Source organism: Carettochelys insculpta, chromosome 5 (genome assembly GCF_033958435.1).
Source record: "Carettochelys insculpta isolate YL-2023 chromosome 5, ASM3395843v1, whole genome shotgun sequence".
In the NCBI taxonomy this organism is placed as follows: Eukaryota; Metazoa; Chordata; order Testudines; family Carettochelyidae; genus Carettochelys; species Carettochelys insculpta.
In genome coordinates this window covers 28406152-28431792 of record NC_134141.1, presented here as the reverse complement: position 1 = coordinate 28431792, position 25641 = coordinate 28406152, and the positions used below count along the sequence as shown (strand labels likewise).

General features: G+C 43.1%; 1 protein-coding gene across 1 annotated transcript in view; it reads left to right on the top strand.

The window, feature by feature from the left end:
• The window catches only part of SPATA6L (spermatogenesis associated 6 like), a 46415-nt gene that overhangs the window by 5631 nt on the left and 15143 nt on the right, over positions 1 to 25641 (top strand). The window contains exons 3-8 of the mRNA XM_074994858.1: positions 346 to 394; positions 6954 to 7078; positions 17802 to 17879; positions 19398 to 19673; positions 21309 to 21435; positions 22286 to 22332. Of these exons, the coding sequence (XP_074850959.1) occupies positions 346 to 394; positions 6954 to 7078; positions 17802 to 17879; positions 19398 to 19673; positions 21309 to 21435; positions 22286 to 22332 (702 nt within the window). The remainder of the gene's footprint in view (positions 1 to 345; positions 395 to 6953; positions 7079 to 17801; positions 17880 to 19397; positions 19674 to 21308; positions 21436 to 22285; positions 22333 to 25641) is intronic.

Here is a 25641-nt window from a genome sequence, read left to right as displayed (position 1 = left end):
TAGTAGAACTATATTAATATTAGTACAAAAGTGGGAGACTTCCTGGAAAAGGTCACAGTGTGTGAAATTTCAGGTTTCCACAACTAAGATTTTCAATATTTTACATAACTTTTTAAACAAATTGTTACAGTACTTTACAGTTGACATTGCTAATCGTGTAGCACTCAGTAAAATTGATAAACTTGTAGCACTCAGACTTACTTTGGTTGATTGTTTGCTAATGACAGCACAGCATGGCATAGGGAAATATTTGTTGAATATATACAATGCTCATATGAATGCTAGATTACAAAAATGCCTTTTGCTGTAGAAAGAATGCAGATTCTCTGGATTACTTTCCTGTAGGTATTTGAAAGTGCTGTAGACCCTGTTGCTGTAACAGAGATGCTTGAAAGTGAGTATAATTTAGACACTATTCAGAATGCATGTATAATAGATTTATCTATCTATCCATCCATCTATCCTAATTTTTTACTATTATACTACAGTATTTCGAATTAGAAATTTTCCGCTACCTTGACATTATTTATTTGTCTTCTTCTAGGCAATATAACAATGTTTGGATTAATTCAACTAGTATCTTCAGGTAATGGGCTAGTAAATATTTAACAAATTGTAACTAGATAGACATTGAAAGGAATATCCTGGAAGGTGTTAACTTTGAGCTGTTTACCCCCACTTTCATCCTCTCTCCTGGCTCATCTTCCAGCAAGCTTCAGCTATCCACTGTCCCAAGCTGAACTCTGCATACACTTTGGTCACCTTTCAGTGAAAGTAAGACTAGTGACCTAGTGCTGACAGAAAGATTCACAGTGCTCTAATTTCCTCCTTCTCCCAATTTTCTCATCTCTGTCACCATTCTTGTTCACCAGTGATGTTTAAATGTACATGAATAATAATAATTTAGAGTTCCATTTAACAAATATAGAAAATTGGCTCTGTAACAATATTTTATGTTTTTTATAAGTTAGAAATATCAAGTGGACACAGGGTGGCAGAATAATCCTACTTTTTAAGGTAATCAAATATGGATTATTTGTATACTTAGTAAAATCACCATAGCTTTCATTGCTAAAAATAGTGCTCTATCACTAATATAATGTATTTTTATGCATTTTATATTACTGGTTGATTTGTTAAAAATATTCAAATCACTTTAATTTCTTTCTTCAGATTTTCTCATCCCTGTCACCATTATTATTCATCAATGATATGTAGATATATCATAAATAATAATATAGAGCTCAGCATTATTTCAAGTTTTAGAGTTAAACTGTTTTTTGTTGTAGTCCTGCAAAAATAGGCAGTTAGATTTGTTTTCACCATGAGAAATGTACATCTTTTTTCACCCTTCACTCAAAGAATGTCTGAAAAGATTTTGCTCAATTTTTAAAAAATCTGAATGTAGTGCTAGTTAGTGAAACTAATGCTGACTCCAATTAGCCTTGTATTGGGATCAGCACCAGTGATAGCTGACACATTTGTATTTCTAGTATAAACAAGGCCCAAGAGGGAGTTCTAGAGACCATTAAAAATGACCCAGATATAAATGATAAAGATGGGAAGGATTAAGGATCTTGCTTTCTTTGGGTATGTCTACACTTACTGCAGTGTCAGTGCTCCAGAGATAAATTTTCCGGGGTTTGATTTAGTGTGTCTATTAGTGAGGTGTGAAATGAACGCTGATTGTGTTCCTGTTGATGACAGAGTAGGTCGCGAGGTGTAAGGGAAGTTGATGAGAGAGTTTCTCTTGTTGACCTCCCACTGTGGGGATGGTGAAGAAAATTGACTTAAGCTATGTCAACTCCAGCTACGCTATTCTCATAGACTCTTAGGTCAACTTTCTCCCTTAGTGTAGATCTGCCCTTTATTACCTTTTACTGGAAGTTATCTTTCTTTTTCGACTCTGAGTTGTGCAAGCCCTGATACACATATCATCACTACAATATGCAGCATCTTTCACGAGGGCAAACTATATTCTGACCAAAAGTGGTGGGTAATTTTCATTTGATGCAATATATCTCTCATCACCTTCTGTGAGAAACCTGATTGTACACTCAAGAGCTGCTTGTTAGACAGAAGTAAAGGCCAGATTTTCAAAATATGCTCAACACCTAGTACAGGTTGAACTTCTCTTGTCTGGCACCCTCAGAACCTGACTGGTTCCAGATGAGAGAACTTGCCAGACCATGGAAGGCTAATATTGTTTAGCAGCATTGCCAACATTTTCCACTGCTTACTGGGCCCTTAGAAGACATTTAGGGGTAAATTATAGCTAAATAACAGCACAGAACATTGAGAACCAGGACTGATGGCTGTTAGAAAACTTTATGGCACCAAGGGAAGCTTGGCCACACGCATGATAAGTGGTCATTTGGCTAACTAAAATCATGCCAGATTACAGATGTTGCCAGATGAGACAGTTCCATATTAGAAAGCTCCCTCTGGGGTCATTCAAAATGTTGAACACTTTGAAAATCTGACTATTTCATTTACATGTCCATTTAAGAGTTAAGGTCTTTAAAAATGTGGCCCAAAGCCTTTTATGAAAACCAGTAGGTGATACGTTGCCTTTGGAGAAAATTCTGAAGTTTAAGGTGTTTTAGCTGTTTGAGGATTTAGCCTCGCTGCAATTAAAAATTGAAAACCTGAGGTTGGCTCTTGCCAGTTGACTTGAGCTCCTAAAGCTCAGGCTAAGAGACTGCTTAACTGCAGTAGAGAAGTTTGGGATTGGGCTGGAACTCAGCCTGTAGGACCATTGCAAAGTTGGAGGGTCCCAGCCCGAGTCTTCATGTCTACATCATAGTTAAACAACTCCATAGCCTGAGTCTTGTGAACCCAAGTCAGCTGGTACAGGCCAGTGATGGGTATCTAACTGCAGATAGATACCCAATGTGAATAAGACTTTGTTTTTAAGTCTCTTTCCAAATGCGCCAGGCTCCTGGTCTCTGAATGTCACAGAACCCCTTTAAGCAGGAGAGTAGCGGCTTTTGTGGCAGGCATTCAGAACATGACCTTATGAAAAATTTGCAGGGCTACTCTTTGGAGTTCATACCTTCATGGGCTGCTATTTGCTTCACACTACAGCAAGTTCAGGTGCTGGATTCAGGAAGGCTGTGCCTCTGTCTCAGTTCAGCAAATTGTGTATTACAGTCATCTCCTTGTTAATCTTCTACACTAGAAGTAATGTGATGGTGGAGAAGAATGAGTTGCTTACCCAAGTGACCTTTGTCTCTGAATATATAGCTGATATAATGTTACACTGTCCCTCTCTCCTGCCTCTGCTTCAGAGCTCAGTGTTACAGACTTCTAGAAATAGAGAATAACAGTTAAAAGGGTGGGGATATTTTACTCTGAGTCAGTAGAATGCAGGACTCAGCAGTACTTAAAGGGATTCCATGGTTGGGTGGCTGGGTGTGTGACTCCTGCAGTGTGGCTGTATGGGGCGAGTACAGACAAAGAACTAAAGTTACATTGGTATATAACCCCTATTCTTTTTCCTGTCATCACTTTGTGATGAAGTAGTAGATTTTAGTGGATGAACTTCTGCTGGTGAAAAGGTCAAACTTTTCTGCAGGGCCATTTTGAGAGGGGGTGAAGCCTGGGGCAGCCCCTCCCAGTGCCCAGGTGTGGGGCTTGAGGCAATCTCTCACATGCTGCAGGCCCCAGCCCACCCTTGGATCCAGCCCTACCCTGATCTCTTTCCCCTTTCCTCCAGGCAATGGGGCCTGGGGATTACTTGGAGCCGAGGGCCAGGCATGGCAGAGGCAGCAAGGGTAGCCATCATGCCCCCCCCTCCCCCGCACTCTCCATGTGAATGGTAGGAGGGCTGCCTGCTCTGCCCTGCTCTTCTGTACCACCCTCACAGCCTACTGTGTCTCACTTCTCTGCTGGTGGCGGGAACCGGAGGGGTACTTCGCTTCTGGCCACTGTGGATGAGTGAGGCTCAGCTGGCCAGGAGGACAGCCTGGTGCAATGCAGCAGGGCAGAGCACACTGTGACTCCCATTGCCCTCATGCTGAGTGCTGGGGGTGGGAGTGCAGGCAACTCCTGATGGGTAGGATGGTTGGGGCAGCCAACATGGGGCCCCCAAAAGCTCAAGGCCTGGATGGCTGCCCCAGTTCGTCCTATGGATGGATGGCTCCACATTTGAGCAACACAGTATTCTTCTCTAGGTCTGGAGTAAGTAACCGAGTGACTGGGATAAATAGAAAGTGAACAGGTTATTAAGCAGGTTTTGCCAAAAAAAAAAAGCAAACCTGATTCTGGGATGCATTAACAGGTGTGTTGTGAACAAGACACGAGAAGTCATTCTTCCGCTCTTCTCTGCGCTGGTTAGGCCCCAGTTGGAGTATTGTGTCCAGTTCTGGGTGCTGCATTTCAAGAAAGACGTGGAGAAATTGGAAAGAGTCCAGAAAAGAGCAACGAGAATGATCAAAGGTCAAAGGGTGTCATAAGGAAGAGGGAGAAAACTTGTTCTTTTTGGTATCTGGGGATAGAACAAGAAGCAATGGGCTTAAACTGCAGCAAGAGAGGTTTAGGTTGGACATTAGGAAATAGTTCCTAACCGTCAGGGTGGTCAAACATTGGAATAAATTGCCTAGGGAGGTTGTGGAATCTCCATCTCTGGTGATATTTAAGAACAGGTTAGCTAGATGTCTATCAGGGTTGGTCTAGACAGTATTTGGTCCTGCCATGAGGGCAGGGGGGCTGGACATGATGACCTCTCAAGGTCCCTTCCAGTCCTAGTATTCTATGATGCGATGATTAAGTACGCACATGCTATAGGAGATGCCTTAAAATGAAGTGGGTCACAAAGCATTAGACTGTTAAGCATAAAGAGACCACAGCATGCACTCTTTATGCTTAACAATCTAACCTTCTGTTATCCACTCACGCTTAGCGTTCTGTCCCCCCTTGTATTTCACTCAGACCCTCTGGTTACCTGTACCAGGCTGCAGGAGTTTGGTTTAGCTTGGGACAGCCCTGCAGGAAAGCTTGACCAGTGAAAGATACTGCTTCACCCACTTTGTCTTTCTTGTATCCTGGCACCAACACAGCCACAACCCACTGCAAGTCACTTCCTGATGACAGCCATCCTGAACAAATGTAAGACTGTAAATATGACTTTTGTAACCCGTTACAAGTGTTTCTAGTTTATCTCATTTAAATAGACACGCAGGTTAATTAGCAGTAAGTACAGTGTTTCAAAAAAGTGAAGCTCTCTTGAAATGCCGGTAGATTTTGAATTAAATCAGGAGTGGGCAATAAGTGGCCCATAGCCTGGATGTGATTCACCAGATTTAGCCTCTGTTAGGCTGCCAGATGCATTATTTACCTGTGTGTTCGCTGGTACAGGCTGCTTGCAGCTCCTGTTAGTGACGGTTTGCTGTTTCTGGTCAATGGGAGTTGCAGAAAGTGGTGGCCTGTCCCATCCCACTTCCTGCAGGTCCCATTGTCCAGGAACAGTGAATTGCAGCCAGTGGGAACTGTGAGCTGCCGTACCTGAGGGGTGCAGGTAAGTAAAATGTCTGGTGGCCTACGAGTATTAATACTGGTGAACCAGGTATGGTCCGTGGGCCACCTATTGGCCACTCCTGAACTAAATAAATCCTAGTGGCATGAGGATTTTGAGAAAACTCCCAGTGTACATCAGTGGGATTAGATATGCCCCCCATGGATAGACATATATATTAACTGGACTTATTCTGGGAGAGCCGTACTCTGTAAAGGCAGAATCTTGGATGCCTCCTTTTGAGATGGATGGTGCTCAGCTCAGCTAAGCTAGGGTCCTAAGAAAGGAAAAGCAAAGCACAGATTTGAATTCAGTGTGCTCTCCAAAGTTGCCCTGCCTTGGAAACTCCCCATAATACACGTGGATCGTTTGTCTTTGAGGTCATGCAGTCGTTCCAGTCCCAAAATAGTTTGGGGCACAGGGGACAAATTGAGTATTAAAGATGGCATCAAGCTCCAGTTTTGCTGTGCTAAGCCTAATCCTTCATTGCAGATGAAGGAGTAAATGGACTCTCTCCCCTCTGCCTCCTTCATTTCACTTTCAAGATAGAGCCATTAATCAGAAGCAGTGTAGTCAGAGCAGTGAAAATGAGACTAACAAGTCCTTTGATTTAAAAGCAGTTATTTTCTCAGTTCCAGAGCCTGGAAGTGTGACCTTCCTGGAGCCTTTCTCACAAATTAAAACATAAGCACATAGCAGAAGAGGGCGTGTTCACTGATTATCCCTGTTTCTATTGTTTTCATTACTCTGGCTGCTCAGGGCCCCAGCTGAGACCCCTCCATTTACCATTTGGAGCAGAACAGAATGCCAAAGTGGAGCAAGCTGACGCTATCCTGAAAGCTTCCTTCCTTACTCCTCAGAGGGCTTGTGCACCTCTTCATTTAATCCCAGAGCAGAGCCACTGGAGGTATCACCATTTCTGATTTGTTGTCATGCTCCTGCTGGTGCAGCATGTCTATCCCAAAACTCTCATATATTTCTGTCTGAGGCGTGGCCTGGGGACAATGTCAGCCTAAGATATGCAACTCCGGCCACATGAATTGTGCTGCTGGAATAGACGTGCCTTAGGTCAAACTTTTATACTATCCCTACAGCAGGAGGTTGATGGGAAAAAGAAACTCTCCTGTAGACTTCCCTTACTCCTTGGGACTGCAAGGAGTACTGGACTTAACCCGGATGCCCTGAATGTTGGATTTAGCAGTTCCCAACATATGTGCTAAATCCAGCTTCAGAAGATCAGTCTCTCCTGGGGTATGTGTAGACATACCCTGAGTCATTCCTGCCATGGAAAGTGGAGCAGGGCATTGCAGTTCTGAGAGGATGTCCTGGTGAGCCAGGTAAGTTGGCGCACACTGCAAAAGGCTTGCGACAGAATAGCTGACTTTTAAAAACATATGACCAGTCTTGGAAACAGTTCTTCCTTTCTTCACTCTTTCAGTGGGGGACAGTCTCGCTTTTTATGAAGAGAATACTCGAGATTTTCTCTTCCCAGAGCCCAAGCTGACTCCCGCGTATCCTGGTGTGGAGAGAGAGTTATTAATGAAAACATCTCCTAGTTTCCCAGTAAGTTGTCTCCAAGTGGGTGTTTGCCATGGGTAGGTGGAAAGAAGAAAGTGGGAGAGGCCTGGCCCAGCAGGCTAGTATAATGGGGTGTGCTGTTTGTGAGGATCTCATCTGGAGACCTGAATTTGCCCATGTCAAAATGCTCTCTCTGTATGTCTCTTCCTCAATTTACCCTATTCTTCTCCAAATTATCTTTGGGTAAGGGAGGTGTTCTGTCCCTGTAAATATGTCCAGTGCCTTTCTTTCCTGCTACTTTTAGCTTTCTAAAGCATAAATAGCAGGAAAAATTGGAAAAAAAAAAAAAAAAGGAAAGAAAGAAAGAAAAAGAAAAAGCAGCCTTCCTGCAGACTCAAGATTATATTGGGCCATGTTTAGAAAATTATTTTTTGTTACTATAAAGGCTAGGAGTGTAATTATTTTAAAATAATTTTAATTGTGTATAAATTACTGGTTTAGGTTTACGCTTACCAGGAGCATTTTTGTGCTCACTATTGGCAAGTTCTGCCTAATATAGAGGCACTTAAATGGCACCATGTAAACTTAGAACACATGAGTTACTGGTGAGCATTTAGTGCGCTTTTCTCAGAATGGAATATTATAAAACAATATAATTAATATTAGCCACATATAGCATTTTATCTAGCGTGTTAGGTGAATCAAAGATTATCTAGAGATGAGCATGTTGAGTATTTTGATGTGGTGTTAGAAATCTAAAAATTTTATTAGGTTGCCACAAATTAATGGCTTTAATAAGCTCATTTTCCTGATTTCCTGCATAATTAAGATTAAAGGAAGTAAATTACCATTGCTGTGATTGTGAATTAAAATCCCTGTACACTCTTACTTCACAAGGTTCTATTCTTTTTCATTACAATGGTCTGTTGAGAGAGACAGAATGACATCTACATCAATTATGCAGTTCAGCAAAACAAGGCTAATTCTCCTCACCGATTTTCTTATTAACCAACCTGTTCATGTGATATTTTTCACAGGGGCGAAAGGGTCAACCTGTGATCCACTCTAAAATCCTGGTAATTTAGCTAAGTATAACTCAGAATATTAACAATGCCCACGATTGCTATAGAGTCTGTTTTTTGGATATTATTTTCTCAGTTCATATATCAACTGCTACTGATGTTGTATGAAGTTTTCCATCTGCCTTGCAGAACGAGTGTAGGAACTTCATTTATAAAGAAGTGTTTGGGCTACAAGGATTGATTGTGTAAAAATAATTCATTGCATTTCTTCATGCTTCTAATTCCATGTGGGCAAAAAATAGAATGCAGCATTAGACTTAATTATCTAAAGTGGGGCTACATTAATGTTAGCGAAGATTACAGCAGCTAATAGTTAGGCTTTCATTAATTTTGTGTTATTAAGACTAATTCTGTTTATTGTTTTAATACATTACTGTATTTTTGATATCACATTCATCTCTTTTTTTTTCATTCTTAATTTTCATTATTATGGTCCATGTGATAGATTTATCTAACTATTCTTAGTTGGTGTCTGCTGTGTCTGATTGTTTTTGTTAATAACATATACATTTCAGTTTAGCTATCTTGATTCCAGGCTTAGCCTTGTGCTGTTTATAATTCTTTGCAGAGTACATTGCATTCCTACTATAATTGTGATATTATTCATTGTAACACTGATGATACATACTATTAATACAATGCTCAGCTTCAGTGGCCTTCTCTCACTCCCATTTATATTTTTGACAGGATGGTTTGGTAACTATTGGAACTAGATGAGTAAACCCTTTTTGTCCTAGCAAAGCAAAAGTCAGATGTACTGTGCTGGGCCCTCCAAATTTTTGGTCACAATGCTAGACCCCACATTATGAACCTGGCTGATTGAAAGTCTAGGTTCATGATTTGTGTGTATTTTTATACGTCATTCGAATTGTATATGTTCCCTCATGGCTCAACCTTCAGGCAGAGTCCTGTGAACAAGTCACTCATATGAGCAGTCACATTAAAATAACGGCAGGATTGGGCCCGGAATGTGTCCTTTCCTATCTTTACTGTATTTCATGTGATCCATCTTTACAGGAATTTGTATGTCCGGGTGGACTTTCTCTGAACCAAATCTTTGGACACCGGGAATTTGCTCTGCTGCTCTTGTTACGTTGCTGTAAATGCACTGAGTTCATCAAATTTACTCATGATTTACAGCACTGTAAGTGAGAGAAGCATCATATCCACCCTGCACTTAATCCTGACAACTGAAATGTAAACAAGTGAATGTGAACCTCTTCCTATGTGTAGCAGTCAGTGGTAAAAGAAACTTCAATTTCTTACAGCTCCTGTTGTAGTGCATAACCCCAGAAGACAGGGTGGGCTCAGGGTGGGAGGCTGGGGAGGAGTTTAAAATACCACATTACCTGTAAGAAATTTAGGCATGGGGTGGAGTGGGGGGTTTGGGCCAGGTGGCTGTGGTAGGTGTGAAGGGCTCATGGCAGGATGTGGGGCGTGTGCAGGAATAAGGGCATGAGCTTGAGGGCGCGGTGGTTTGGGGCAGGGGACTCTGTGTGTGTGTGTGTGTGTGTGTGTGTGTGTGTGTGTGTGTGTGTGTGTGTGTGTGTGTGTGTGTGTGTGTGTGTGCGCGCGCGCACCAGATTCAGGGTTGGGGTGTGTGAAGAGGGGCCCGGTGCAGGGGGCTGGGAGTGTGAGGAGGGTCTCGGGGCAGGGGGCTGGGGTATGTGTGGGTGTAGAGAGTGTAGGGGGCAAGGATACTATTTAGGGAGGGTAGGGGGTCTCAAGGTCGTCCCCCAAGGCCCATACTAGGAGGCTGCTTGCTGTTCCTTTTGGTCACTCTGAGGGAGTGAGAGGGAAACTCAGAGTGTGTCACTCACTCCTTTGCCCCCCTCCCTCCCTTCCCCAGCCAGGTGAGAGAGAGGAATGCACAACACACTGTGCACTTTGCTCTTGCTCCCTGAAGGGAAGGAGAACAACAAGCAGCCTCGCTGTATGAATCTCATGGAGCTGCTGGACTTCAGGTGTCCTGCCCTCCCTAAGTGGCTCCCTGTGGAGGGGCTCGGTGCTCGGGCAATCCAGGACTGGTGGGGGAGCACACTCCCAGCCGTTTACCCTGCTTGCTTGCTGCTTAGCCAGAAGCCCCAGGATCCTAGTTGGGAGCATGCTTCTCCTCCTTGAGCGGCAGAGTGCCTCAGCCCACAAGCTATTTCTTGCCCCGGGGTGCAGCTTGCTTTCACCTTTGGTGTAGCTGCTCCTAGGATTTCCCGACAGAGATCTCTCTGTCCTATGCATGGAACCTCTGTCACCTCATTCACATATTGGGTAGAGTATCAGCGGGGTAGCCGTGTTAGTGCAGATGTGAAAAAAACAGTGATAAGTCCTGTGACACCTTATAGACTGACATGTATTGGAGCATTAGCTTTCATGGGCAAAGACCCACTTTGTCAGATGCTTACGCTCCAACTTATCTGTTAGTCCATAAGGTGCCACGGGACTTCTTGTTGATATTGTGTAGAGCCATCTCTGCCACAGTGACTTATCAGGAATGAAGCAGGATCTCCCTGAGGGGTCTGCCAGCTGTCAGAAGGGGGATCAACAAAAGAACCTTGCCCCACCCCATTACAGCTTGATATTCCTAGACTGTCAGATTGTGTAATAAAGTACCTGTTTCACAATGCTTTCACAGCCAGTATTAAGCGTTTGTAATATCCACAGATTAAATGCAGTAAAGCTATGCTACTGCAGCAGTAAGATTGCACAGTTAAATCCTCAAAAGTTAGTCACAAAAGTTAAGTCCAAACATGCAATCTTAACTACTGTTCTACTTTGGAATGTGATTCTGTAAACCACTAGTTTTGTAGAGTTCCAGTTATTGTCTTGAAATTATTTACATTTTCAGTGTTCTCTTCCTAGGCAGAAATTCTAGTCATTTGTCCACTGGTACCTAAGAATTCAGCTCTGGCATTTCAACTAAAAAGTGGTTGATCCATATGTGGGACTGTTTCTCTTTTCTTAGGTACATTAAAATTAAATATTGTTGCTGCTGTGGTTGTCTACGGCAGTGGTTTTCAATGAGTATGCCATGACACACTGGTGTGCCATGGGAACTGTCTAAGTGTGCCATGAAATTTCATTAATTTCCCCTCATCGCGGCTCTTTGCAGAGCCATGAGGGTGGAACGGGGGAAAGACTGACAAACCCTGTGTCAACTGGGGCTAAAGCAGCAAGGATGCCTGAGTCCCAGCTGGAGCGAGATTGGTCAATTTCCCACCATACTGGCTCTTTGCAGAACCACTGCGAGGGGAAATGCCAATCCCACAGGAGCCTGTTCATACCAGGAGGCAGCTGAAATGCTGCTTCCCGGCCCTAACAGGCTGGCAGGGAGCCTGCATCTCCTCCCTGCTGGCAAGGTTGGGGGTGGGGAGGCTGTTGGAGCTGGGATGCAGTTTAAATGCCACGTCATGGCTCCATCAGGCTGGCAGGGAGGGGAGCTTGCTCTCTGGATCCATCTCCCACCCCTGTGATTAGTTGAACATTTCATTGGTTACTCAATTACTCAACATCCCATTTGATCCTCGTTTAGCTTGTTCTATTCAATGCTATGTTGCAGACTTTTCTAAAACCCTACCCATAGTAAGTAAATGTGCCATTGATGAGCAATTGATTCAGCTGAAGAAAGTGGGTGTGTCATGGAATTGTTTGTCTCATTGAAGTGTGCCCTGTTACTGAAAAAGTTGGGAACCATTGGTCTAAGGCATTTCTCTGGATTCTGCTTGTTCAGTTTTATGCTGCTGTGACCGAGTTTCTTATTTTTATTCTATTTATAGCATGTCTGACTCTCACTGGGTGTTATGTGTTCTGTTTTGACGCTGCATTAACATAAATTTAAATGCCACTATGTCCACCAATCTGAGACAGTGAGTCAGAACTGAGACTAAGTAAAAATTCATTAAAAGATTGAGGAGAAAATTCTAAAATTCAGTAAGGTTATGGGAAGTATCCAAATGGACTTGTAGAAATCTAGATCTGACCATATGCCCTGATCCCAAGCCCACTGAAATAAATGGAAAGATACCTTGACGTCCGAGGCTTTGGATTGGGCTTGTACAGAATATAATTTTTTGGGGAAGAATCAACATGGTTATTGTGAAGAGAAATCATACCCCACCACTTTATTAGAATTCTTAGAGGGGGCTCAACAAGTATGTGGACAAGGTGTATCCAGTGGACACAGGTACTTTGATATTCAGAAAGCCTTTTAAAAAGTCCCTCACCAAAGGCTCTTAAGCAAAGTAAGCTGTTCTGGGATAAGAGGGAAGGTCCTCTTATGAATTGGTAACAGGTTAAAAGATAGGAAACAAAGGGTAGGTAAATGGTTGGTTTTCAGAAAGGAGGAAGGTAACTGGTGGTGTCCCTCAGGGGTCTGTACTGGGACCAATCCTTTTCAACATATTCATAAATGATTTGGAGAAAGGGGTGAATAGTGAGGTGGCAAAATTTGCTGATGATACTAAACTACTCAATATTATAAGTCCCAAACAAACTGTGAAGAGCTTCAAAAGGGTCTCACAAAACTGGGTGACTGGGTAACAGAATGGCACATGAAGTTCACTGTTGATATATGCAAAGTAATGCTCATTGATGGAGTCTAAATTAGTTACCACCAAAAGAGAGATCTTGAAGTCATCATGAATATTTCTCTGAACATGTCCCCTCCATAAGCAGTGACAGTCAAGAAAACAAATAGAATGTGGGGAATCATTAAGAAAGAGAGAGATAATAATGTAGAAAATAGCATATTGCTTCTATATAAATGCATGTTGTGTCCCCGTCTTGAATACTGTGTGCAGGTGTGGTCATCGCATGGTGAAAAAAGGTATATTGGAAATGGAAAAGCTTCAGAAAAGGGCAACAACAGTGACAAAGGGCATGGAATGGCTGTCATATGAGGAGAGATTACTAAGAGTGGAGCTTTTCAGCTTGGAAAAGAGACAGCTAAGGGGCGATATTAGGGAGATAATAAGGGAAGTCCAGAAAGTAGATAAGACAGTGCTACTTACTCTTTCTCATAATTTAAGAACTAGAGGTCCCCAAATGCAATTATAAGGCAGCAGGCTTAAAACAAACAAAAGGAAGTGATTTTTCACACAATGCACAAACAACCTGTGGAGCTCTTTGCCAAAGGATGTTGTGAACTAACTTCTCCCTAAGCTGTGTGGCCATGCAGCTTCTCATGAAGCCCCATGCATAGGGGGTTCAGGGTGGGGATGGGTTTCTCTCTTCAAGCCGCAAAGCAGCTGGGGAAGGTGGGGTGGAGTCCCTCCCTCTTGGCCCCAGCAATGAACTGCCACATTTTGGGGGAAAAGAGCCCATCCTGCTTGTCCTCAGGAGGGAGGTAAGCCTGAGTCCCAACCACCTGCCTCACCTGAGCACCCCCCCAGCCTTGAGCACCTTCCTGCTCTGCAAAGCCCTCAGCCCAAGCCCCACTCAAAAGCCCAGACCCCTAGCACAGCACACCAACCCCAGTTCTAAGCCCCTCCCAAAACCTGGAGCCTCCTCCTGTACCCCAAATCCCTCTTCCCCAGCACAAAGTCCACACCCTCAGTGCATAGCCTGTACCCAACACTAAGCCCCAAGACCCTCCCAAAACGTGGAGCCTTCTCCTCCATCCAAATCCCTTCTACCCAGTCCCATCCCAGAGCCTGCACCCCCAGCCAGAGCCCTTGCACCCCAACCATTTGTCATATCCCTGAGCCCCTCAACTCCATTCTGACCCTAGAGCCCACACCCCCAGCTGGAGTGCTCACACTCCTACCCCACATCCCAGTCCTGAGTCCCCTCCCACACTCTGAACCCCCAGCTCCTCTTCCAAAACATGACATTTATTGTGTGCACCAATATAAAGGTGATGTGTCGCACATCACCTCCATATTGGTGCAGATAAGAAATTCGTTTCATTTAGAGCTGGGAAAAATTAGAGGGAACACTGGTTGCGAAGGCCAAGACTGTAACAGGGTTCAAAAAAGAACTAGATGAATTCATGAAGGATGGATCCGTCAGTGGCTATTAGCCAGGATGGGCAGGGATGGTGTCCTTAGCATGTGTTTGCCAGAAGCTGGGAGTGCTTGACAGGAAATGGATCATTTGATGATTACCTGTTCTGTTCATTCCCTCTGGGGCACCTGGCATTGGCCACAGTCGGAAGACAGGATTCTGAGTTAGATGGATCTTTGGTCTGGCCCAGTATGGCCGTGCTTATGTTCTTAAGGACAAGTGAAGTGCCCCATTTGTGCCGCTGATTGTTGCCGTGACTGAATCTGTGAATGTTCCCGGCCAAGCCAGAAAAAAATAGCTTGGTGAGGAAGAGTATCAGAGAGGTAGCCGTGTTAGTCTGTGTCTTCAAGAACAACAAGAAGTCCTGTGGCACCTTACAGACTAACAGATATTTTGGATCAGGTCTTTGCCCGCAAAAGCTTATGCTCCAAAATATCTGTTAGTCTATAAGGTGCCACAGCACTTCTTGTTGTTCTTGGTGAGGATGGAAGGTCTTCCACACTTGAGTCAGTTATGTGTTTCTACATCAAGTATTTGCTGCCTATATGTGCCTGGGATGGTTTAGTTCAATTCGATTCATACAGAGACCCGTGTTCTCCCACTGTAATGCAACTGAATGATGGAAAGAGTTTCCATCAGAGCACTATGTCCTGAAGGGAGGTGACCAGCTGCTTTGGAGCAGTGTTAAATATTCCTGCACTCTCTCATTCGTTGCAGACTTCGTAGTATTTAACGGTAATTTTAGAGGAGCAACTGACATATTCCTTTCCTTTCCCTCCTCGTTGAATACCTGGCAGCTTGGCTTAGCAGATTGTCAGTTTGTACACTGCCATAATGGGTTGATTCTCGTTTAGTTCCTATGCTGTTATTTTGAGTAAAAGCACTCTTATGTTCTTAAACAAGATGAATGCTAATTTCTATTGCCTGGTGAGGCTGCTGGCACCCACATGTTCAATAGCAGGTTCAAGGAAACAAATTTGATTTTTCTTCAGTATTGGCAACACAGTCCCAGAAATTCTTGCCCCTTCAAATTTGCTGTCCTTAAGGAATTCAGACTAGTTTTCAGTTGGTTGTTCATTAAAAGTGTCATTGACCGGAGGAGGAACCTAAGAATAAAATGTGCTTGAGTGCATCTGGTAATCAAGGAAACCTTGCACCATGCTAATTTGATCATCTGGTTGTTAATGTTGTTGGTCTGATCCAGCTAAAGTCATTGTAGTAAAGCTAAAACTTGTGACGGGCTGACTGGATTTTGGGAGACATAACTCTGTTTTGAAAGAGACTAGATTTAAAATGGAATGTCTCCCTTTTAGGCTGAATTTTGCCCCTTAGAGAGTAGAGTGATATGAGGGAGGAGGACAATGTTTGGAGAAGAGAGATGAGCTGCAGAATTTGCTGCTATACAGTTAGGTTGTGGCTACACAGCAGAGTTTACAGAAAAGCTGTTCTGCTAGGGGAGGTGCTCCAAGACAATGGAAAAGAGCTCATCTGTCCACACCAATGGTTGGATTGGTGTAACTTGCATCGCTCAGGGGAGCGGCTTATTCACACCCCTGCATGATGTAAGTTATACCACAGAAGTCGCTTCCTTAAAGTTGCTGCCTTTGCGCACACGGTAGGGCCCTGACCTGCTTTTCCCCTCAGTAGATGCACTGTGTCTAGGCAGGGGTGGGCAAACTTTTTGGCCTAAAGGCCGCACTGGGGTTCAGAAATTGTATGGAGGGCTCAGTAGGGAAGGCTGGGGGAGGTTGTGTGTCCCCAAACAGCCAGAGAGAGCCTGGCTTCTATCCGACCCTGTGACACCTATTTGGCACCACCACTCCCTGCCTCAGGACCACCCACCCAGGAATTCCTGCCCACTATTTGTAGGGCGACCATATATCCCTGTCCCAAATACAGGACAGGGGGATGCGGGGGGCAGGGGTGGCTCTTCCTGGCTCCACCAAGCCCCAGAGAGACAGGAAGGAGGCAGCAGCTGCCCGCCATCCCCTGGAGCCCTGGGGAAACTGCAGCTGCTGGCGATCCCCCAGAGCCCTGGGGAAGTGGCAGCTGCCCAGGCTCCCACTGCTTCCCCAAGGCTTGGGGAAGTGACTCCTGCCAGCAGCTGTTGGTGGAAAAGGTCAGTGGGGGAGGGCCCAAATCTGGGACAATCTGTCACTTTTAAAAATAAATCAGGACACCTTTTTGGCATTCCAAATACAGGACAGTCCCACCAAATACAGGATGGATGGTTACCTTGCCTATCCATCCCCTCTGTTTTCTGCTTCCTGGGACTTCTCACCTGCTTTCCAATCCCCCTTGCTTCCTGTCCCCTGACTGTGTCCCTCAAAATCCCCACCCCTTATTTAACTCTCCCTGTTCTTCACCCCCAACCATCCTCTGGGCACTTCCACCCTTGTCCAAACCCCTGGTCCCTGTCCCCTGACTGCTCCCAAGGACACACTGCCCCTATCCAACTGCTCCCAACAGGGACCTCTCTCCCCTATCCAACCTCCCCGTTCCTTGTTCTCTGACCGCCCTCCCCCAATTCTCGGTCCCGTGTCTAGCCCCCCACTTGTTGCCCTCAACCTTCCACTCTGCTCTCCAACTCCTGAACACTCCTCCCAGAGCACTGGACCTGGCGGTGTGGTGCGTACGTGGCCTAGGTGCCGGGGGATCTGGGGTGGTGGGGAGGAGGCGGTAGAACAGGGGGATGGGCTAGCCTCCTTGGGCAGGAACTCAGGGAAGGGCAGAAGGGGCTGATGGGCTGGATGTGGTCCTCAGGCTGTAGGTTGTCCCTCTCTGCTCTAAGGTTTTGGGCCTGGCAGGGAGTGCAAGCTGTCACTACTCTTATGCTTTCTCACACCTGCAGAGAATTTATGGCTTTCTGTTCCCACTCTCGCCATCTGAGTGCACAAATGTGGGAGCAGAGCAGGTGTAATTTGATCCTTAGTGTTTTTACCATTACTGTGACTTCATAGTTACTGCTTTTGAAGAAGGAAGAACTACACTGAATACAAATTCCTAAACTGATGGCAGGTTAACAGATTGTGCTTGTTAACTGCAGATTGTAATTGTTTTGCTTCAATATTTGTCTCTGATTCACCTGCCTTGAAAGGAAAACTGAAATATTGATTCAGTTTTCACAGCTGTGTGGAGGGTGTAGTTTGATGCCTGAAGGGTTATTAAGAAGAGGTGTTTAGTAAATACAGCTGTTAAACAAACAGGAAAGAGTGGCCTGCCCCCTCCAATCTATAAAAGGATTTATGCTTCTGTTTCATCCTGGCTCCTGCTCTTTGAGGAATGGGACACCTCTCTGCAGTGGTGTTAGTAGCGTATGTATGTGCTTTACATTGTTGGCCTCAACCATCCTCCTTCCCCACTTTGCAGAGATTAGGCCCACAGAGTGGGTCCATTGCCACATTGCTCAGTATCGTGTTACCTGACTATGCAACCCAGAGAGCACATTGCTCCTTTTTGTTGCCGTATTGCATTGCATGTTCCTTATCATTCTACTGTCTGCCGTTGCCCAGGGTTTTAGTATAACTGGTTGTAGTGCTTTTTCTAGTCCCCTTTGATTCTGAAATAATGATTAAGAAGCTTCCAGGAAATGTCACTGAATTAGAGGTGCTGTGGCTCATCTTGGAAAAGCTGTAACACCTGCACCAGGATATTATTTTTAGTGATTTCACCTCTTCATTGTTTTTAAGGGAATTGCACCAAAAATAGAGTTTTCTACAAGAACAACCATTACTGAGCTTCCACTTCCATATAGGAGGCAGTTTTGTGTGAGTATTTGAAATGAAAGGCACAAACATGGACAGAAACCTCAGTGTTTGATCTTGTTTGTCACAGTGCACCCATCACTATTGCATGTAAGTGCCTCCCACAGCAATAGGAATTATGCCAGTTCTTCACCGAAAGACAAAATTTATTTATTCTTTCCTCAGTTCGCTTGCTGTGATAAGAGGCTTATTACTTGGTGATTGTTGTCAGGAGAGTTTTACTGATTATCTTGTGAAAGGCCACCACAAAATAATGGGGCTTGCATTGACTCCTTAAAGAAGCAAGACTTGGGCTGATTGTGATCTCTGGTGGGAAGGAGTTCCCTGACTCATGGGGTGTTACTGAGAATGATTTGTGTCTGGTTGTGAGTGTTTCATTTTTCCATGTTGCTGGCTGCAGTTTCTTTGATTGCTCCTCCCCTCTCAACATAGCCTTGGTTTTCTCTGGGTTGAGCTGTACCCAACTACAATAATAGAATCATAGGGGTGAAGAGACCTCGGGAGGTCATCTGTTCCAGCCCCCTGCTCAATGCAGGATCAATCCAAGCTAAATTATCCTAGCCAGGATGGGACTTAAAGACCACTAGTGAAGGAGATTCTATCACCTCTGTAGGTAACCCATTCCAGAACTTTACCACTCTCCAAGTGAAATAGTTTTTCTAGCCAAGACACAATCTCCAGTATCATTTCTTCTTCTGTATCAGTGGGGCTAGGCACATTACCAGATAGTTATTTTTTGTGGTCCAAATTTTGCAGCCCTTTTTGGAACAAAGTTCTCACTGAAGTCAAAGGGAGGGTTTTTTTCAATTAAAGGTTGCAGAAATTGGCTCACTCAGAATTACTGCTTCCTCAGAGCCAAATTTTCAGGTCCTTACTCAAGCAGGCTCTCAAGTCATGACTTCAGGGTTTTAACTTCAGGTCTCGATCCTTTGAGCTGCTGAATGCTTCTTTTGAGACACACACTACCCTTAACTCCAGTTGAATTCAGCAGAAGTTGGGACTACTGAGCATTATCCAGAGAGCAATCAGCATCTCACAGAATCAAGCCCTGGATGAGAGTTTGTCAGACAAAGGCAAAATGGTTAAGAAAGAGAGGTTCCCTTCTTGCTATTATTGACTATCTGTCACTTCTCAGCACAGAGTCACAGATACGCCAATTTTAATGTGTAGCCACATATAGCCAAATTCTGCTCCCCATTGACTTGAAATCCTCTGTCTTCTACTGATATTGGGGGGGTAGCCATGTTAGTCTGTATCAGCAAAAACCATGAGAAGTCCTGTGACACCTTATAGATTAACAGATTTTTTGTAGCGTAAGCTTTTGTGGGCAAAGACCCACTTTGTGCGTGCATCTAACGGAGTGGGTCTTTGCACGTGAAAGCTTATGCTCCAAAAAAATCTGTTAATCTATAAGGTGTCACAGGACTTCTCATGGTTTTTGTCTTCAACAGAGGGGTTTGCAAATGGCTTGTACATGCTCCTACTTGGATAATCAATTTATGAGCCAATTAATTTATCTAGCAGGGCAGAAGTAGGAGGAGGATACAAAGATCTGCATCTGTATCACCCAGCCAAAGGAGCATCTCACCAGCACAACATAGGACAACTAGGAAAAAGGAGACTAAGAACTGCAAGGGCCTTATCAGATTATTAAGATCCCGCTCTCCCTCTCCAAATGCTACAAAGCACCTGTGTCAGCTCTACAAAGAAAATCAACATCAGCAATCAAGGCTAAGCCTGGGGTCTCCTTGGTACAAACTGGAAACGGAAACCAGGCCACCCTTTGTCGTTAGACATGTAAGTCTTACAATTGCTGTACTAAGATAATTTTTTGTATGATTGTGATGTTATCAGAGTAAATTAGGTACCTGTGTTATCCTTCCTCATAAAGTTAGAACGAGAGGAACACAAAGAAAGTAACCAGTACCAAATTTGAAAATGTAAAAAGAAATTCTTAACTGATCTGTGGAACTCACTGCAACCAGACAGTATTACGGTCAGATAGTTGGCAGATTCGGGAAAATATTAGATGTTTTTATGATTAATAAGGAAACCCAAAGTTACGTTTCTACATAATAAAAAAGTATAAGAGACTTAACTCCTTCATTCTTTAGGGCGTAAACAAACCACTAGGTCTCCATCGCTAGGAAGAAGCTGTCCTGTTTGTGCAAGATTTTCTTTAATGGTTCATCATAGGTTTTCTTCCACCTTCCTATGAAGCATCCAGTCCAATCTCAGAGACAGGACATATGACTAGATGGACCATTGATGTAACAAGGTTAACAAACTCCATTTGTTTCTACTTTGGCCTTCTTAAATGGTGAATCTAGAGATCAGTGGAAAGACTTCCATTGATTTCAGTGGGCTTGGAACGGATGGGGCCTTTCATTTGAAGATCTCAAAGCATATTATAAACACTTGCTAATTGAACACCACAGTGCTCAAGTGAGGTGTATAACACACAGAATCATGAAAATGGGGGATTGAAAATGCTCAGTCTCAGTATTTTGTATGTTAATCTGATGGGGATTGTAAAGAAGCCTGAATTAGATTCTGGCAGAAAGAGAGAGAGGCAGAATTATTTATTTTATCTAATCTAATCCAATCCAATCTATCTAATCTAAACAACCCAGCCAATCCACTAATTTATCTAAGAATCATTTCCCCCAATTTATAGTCTTACTTTATTTTAAATGGTCATTTACAGTGTTTTAAATTTCTATCCCTGTCGCGATCCATGATGGGTTTATATTTTTTTAGTTCCCAGTTTTATGAGGACGAAAGATTTCTTGATTCCGATGAAGGTGAAAACATGTTTTAAAACTGGTCTAACCACACTTTTGAAAGGAAACAGAGAGTTCTAATGCCACATCCACTGTCTCTTTTATAACAAGATGGTGTCTCCAAACTCGTCATTTCCTGTTATAAAACCATCAACGTCAGAATTCAAGTGTTTTGCTGAAGGGCCTGCACTGTGCCATGTATTATTTCTCCTCTTTAATATTTTATTGTGGTTGTGAAAGAAAGAAATAAAGGAAGGAGAGGAAGGAATTTGTTTTATTATTATTGTCTTTGTAGACTATAAGCAGATGCAAATTTATGTCCACGCTTAGTTTTCACAGAATGAAGAAATAAAGCTTCATAATATTCCTTCTTTTTAAGTAGTTGTTTGCAATGTTATTGATTGTTGTCACATGCTGAATATATGAATAGAGACACTGGCTTTATGGCCTATTACAATGTTATATCACACTCTGCTGTCTAATCACTGTCCACTGGCCTACTATTGAAGAAGTGCTACAATACACGTGAACCAACTCATCAGCCCCACCTTGTATTTTGGTTGGACCTCTGGTAATCTTCTCCAGACCTGACAAAGAGATCTGTGAAGCTCAAAAGCTTGTCCCTCACTTACTGACTCTTTCATTTTAGGTAGACAGTTCTAATCCATTTGGTGAGAAAACTTCATCACAGTTACCTTACCGAAATCCAAAACGAAGAATGAGCTCAGCACAGCTCAGCTCAGCAAGAAGTTCTCTTGAATCTCAATTGAAACAAGGTACTTGTAATTCTTTCAAATAAAAAATATGGTGCTAATTTTAGCAGTAACAGCACAATTTGTCCTAATTCTAAACTGTTTACAAACTGTGGCCCTTGTTCTGTCGCTCCCATTTCAGACTGGCTGTGTAAGGAGGAAAGTACTTGGAGTAAGTAAGCGGGGGGCAGAATCTGGACCAGAATACACAGATATGCTCTCTGCTGAATTGCAGCCATTGCTGGGGTGGAGGAACCTGGCTGATGTTTTATAGTACACGTTATTGGAGGGCAACATTTTGTTTACTGTTGCCTATGCACGGGTTGCCAGATTCTACTGGTTTTGTATGCCTGTTTTTTTTCCTATCCGTATTACTAAAGTGACACACGCTTAAAGCAAGGGCATGTGAAGGGAGATGTGAGCTGATTGTATAGAACATTGTGAAAGCTCCCTCTGCATCCACTCGAAGCACTGCTATAGTTCAATTGTCACAGTTAGCAAAACTGCCCTATCCCAGGAGACCATCTTGGTTACAACAGTCTTTGTAGAATCATAGAATACTGGATCTGGAAGGGACTTCTGCCCTAACAACAGGACCAAGCAAATATTAGATATTTATTCAATCTGTTCTTAAATTTCTCCAATGATGGAGAGTCTACAACCACCATGCACAATTTATTCCTGTACTTAGCCACCCTGGCAGTTAGGAAGTTTTTCCTAATGTTTAGCCTAAACCTCACTTGCTGCACAAGCGTCATATCCTTCCCCCTCAAAGCTTTTTGAGTGCAGTGCTAATGTGTTGATGAACAGTGAAAGTAGTAAGGTAAGAATAAATGCTAATAGCCATTGAAATGTCTTTTTTCCCCCCTTTTAGCATTATCTTTTGATAATAGCTGTGAAGCATCAAATGACTCAGTTAAGGTAAGGTAAAAACAACAGCTGTAAATGACATCTTTTATGTTAGCAGTTTAATTGACATAGTGTGAAAAGAGATTTCAGTGAAGGGTGGTGATGGCTCAGGCAACAGTAATGGCTATGTCTGGTTCTCTGTAATGGGAAATTATGAGAAAAGTCCTACTATGTTTAGGAGGAAATAAAAATAAAATCACAGATTTGTAGAACACAAAATCAAAAAATTACAGGTCATATTGTTTCCAGCAAAAATCCTTTATTTTGACCTGAAAATAGGTTGAAATCATTTAAAAATCAGGACAAATTCCCATTCTTCATTACACTGGATAGCTATAAACATAAATTTGTAAATCTACAAAGAGGAGTCTTCTCACTAGAGATCTGGCCATGGTGACAAAGATCCATGAGCCTAGATGCTAAGTCTATGATAAACCTCCATGGAAATCCATTGTAATATAAATCATTGCCTAGACAAATATAGTTTTAGTCATGGTGCCATTTACCTTGAAGTCATCATTCAGTTCTACCTCTGAGCGCTACTAACAGGAGGTCATTACGATCTGGCAGCTCTTAGGCAAGCTAATGTATGTCTGTGTGAAATTAGTTAATAGTCTTGTTATAGAATGGTATTCTCATAAAAGAAACCCAGCTGCCACTTTGACTGGTATAATTCTCAACAACTTTAGCAGGCAAGCCTAGAAGTAAATACGCGTAGAGACTGAGGCATCTCACTTTTCCCACACAGTCGCTATAGGTCTGGGTTGAGGCACAGCTAGCATGGGAGTGTTTGCATTTCTGTTTTGATGGCCAGAAATCTCCATCTCCAGCAAACTCTCAATCTATCATCTTTCAAAGTAGTAAATTCATTTAGAAATATTTAGATCCTACCAATGTACCAAAATCTAAGACCACATTAGAAGGAAAAAGGTTGCCCCTTTTCAGTGCATATGCAATCACTGACCGCTATAGCAGGTGTTTTAGTGTCAGTTGTGATAATTTTTTTTCTGATTTTGGCAGTCAGACCAAATCATGTCACACAGACCATCAGAGAGACAACAGTGACTACTGTCACTCACCACCAAGTTAGCCAGGTTAGCTCCATATCCTGTTACCAGCTCTGGACAAGGAGTCAAAAAGTGCCCTCTAGTATTCATTTTTTACTCTTCTCTAAATAAAGTGGCTCTTGAAAAAATGATATATGATATGAATGAAGTGTAGATTCCAAAAATATTTATGGATGTTTTTCAAGGAAATTGCAGCGAATTTTCAAACCCTGTCATACTGTTAATTAATGCTGATTATTTCCACCCTAAATATCAATCCTATCATTCATAATGCAGAACACATAAGATCAAAGGATCCTTCATCACCCCCTTGCTAGAGTGTGATATAGCTGAATGTTAAAATTCTGCAAGATTCTTAACCTAGAGCCATTCCTGTTATTATAGGATGACAGAGAGAGAATATGAGTGGAGTAGAACATTGCCAAAGAATAATGATCTGCTGCATTAGATGACTATTGAGGCATAGGCAAATCATTTATTTCCAGAAAAAGATATACTGATCCTGTGACATTGCTCAGTAATAATGACTTTACTTCTGTTGTCCCAAGAGACAGATGTAAACACAGTTATTTTCGTAGATGGATCCTCATGCCACAGATAGTTGTATTAAGGTGCTGCACTCTTAGTCACTTGCTGTGTTCTGGCTGTCTGAGAGAATTTACCTCTTGTACTAAGAGGGGGAGAGGGTGGATGAGGTCTCCAGGGGATTAGGTGTGTGTGTGCTTCATCTCTGGAGACATAGCTTTAAATCCTGCTTTAGGTTACTAGTGAAAAGGAGTTTGTTGTTCTCACCTTGGTTCCCAGCATCCCACAAAACAGAAACCCCAGGCTGCCTTGCGCTGTCAGGAGTGTTGCCTCAAAAAAGAGGCCTGGGTTTGAAATAGATGTGGGTATTTTGGCTCAGGATTGAGGTGCATTATGGAAAGTTGCACACCACTTACCTGGCTTAATGGAGATAGTGCTGTCTATGTTAGTTCTTGGCACTGCGCCCTACCATCAGAATAAAAAAGACTGGGATCAGAGACTTGTGTATCCAACAGCACTTATGATTAGATGTCAGCCTGCAGAACCATGTGCAGAGGAGCAGAGCAGCTCAGTTGCCTGACCATGGTAGCTAGGGGCAAGGAAGAGCTTGTCAGCTTGCCCTCAGAAACGTAAAAGGTTGAGAGCTCTCTGAGCCAAGGGAGAGTTACGTGAGTGAACCAGAGATATTAAAGGGAGGGTCTGGAAGCACAGGCTGCTTGGGCAGGAGTTCAGGCTGTGCATTAGTTGAGAAAAATGCAAATGCCAGGGATGGGATGAGTCTGGACCAAAATCTGTTGTGCTGCATTACAAATGGAATAAATATCCTGCTCTTCTACAGTGCTCCTGAGTCTTTCTCTGTAGTGGAGTATCTAATGAGTGCAGGGCTGGGCCAAGGGTTTTTGGTGCCCTGGAGAAACTGTGGTCCCATTAGCTGGCAATCAGTAGAAGTCTAGAAACTTAAAACTATTTAAAAATTAGAAAGCCAGAATTTCTGTTGTTGTCAAACATTTCTGAAATTAGAAGGGAAACAATTGTGTGTATTAATTGGCATTTGTTAACGTTCGCAGTCAGGTGTTTGAAAATCAGGGCTTTATTATTACTGTAGCAGTAATAGTCTACAATAAAGACACAATCTTAATCTTACAAGGACTTATGAGTCTCTTTTTACAGTCTTGTCCAAACCTCTTACCAAATTTTTCAAGTTCAACACGATCCAAATTCTTTGCGGTCAGAACATCTTCATGATCACGGCTCGTAACCCAGCAAAACAGCTGTTGCGGGTTGCTGACTGGTGTTCAGCAAGTGGCGAGTGATGTTAACTTAACTGTATGACACCCCAACCCTGGGCTACTGAGAGTGACTGAACTGCCAGACCACACACCCGCAGGCAGCAACCTCGGGTGGCATTTTTGTGAAGCTAAGCTGTGGCAAGTTTCAACTGTATTGACATAAATAGCTGTGTTCCACAGTATGAAACAAATAATATAACCCAACTTCGGACATGGCACTGATGCACCATTTCACAGGTATGATATTGGGGGCTTTCATTTATCACTGATAAGGTCATGTATTTTTTAAAAAGAGGGGAAAAGTCACTTCTGTGTTATTTGGTGCCCCTTAAAGCCTGGCAGCCTTAGCGACTATCTAGCTTGCCTATATCAGTGATTTGCAAACTTTTCAGCATCATGCCCCCCTTCTGATTTTTGAGAAACCCTCACGCCCCCCCACC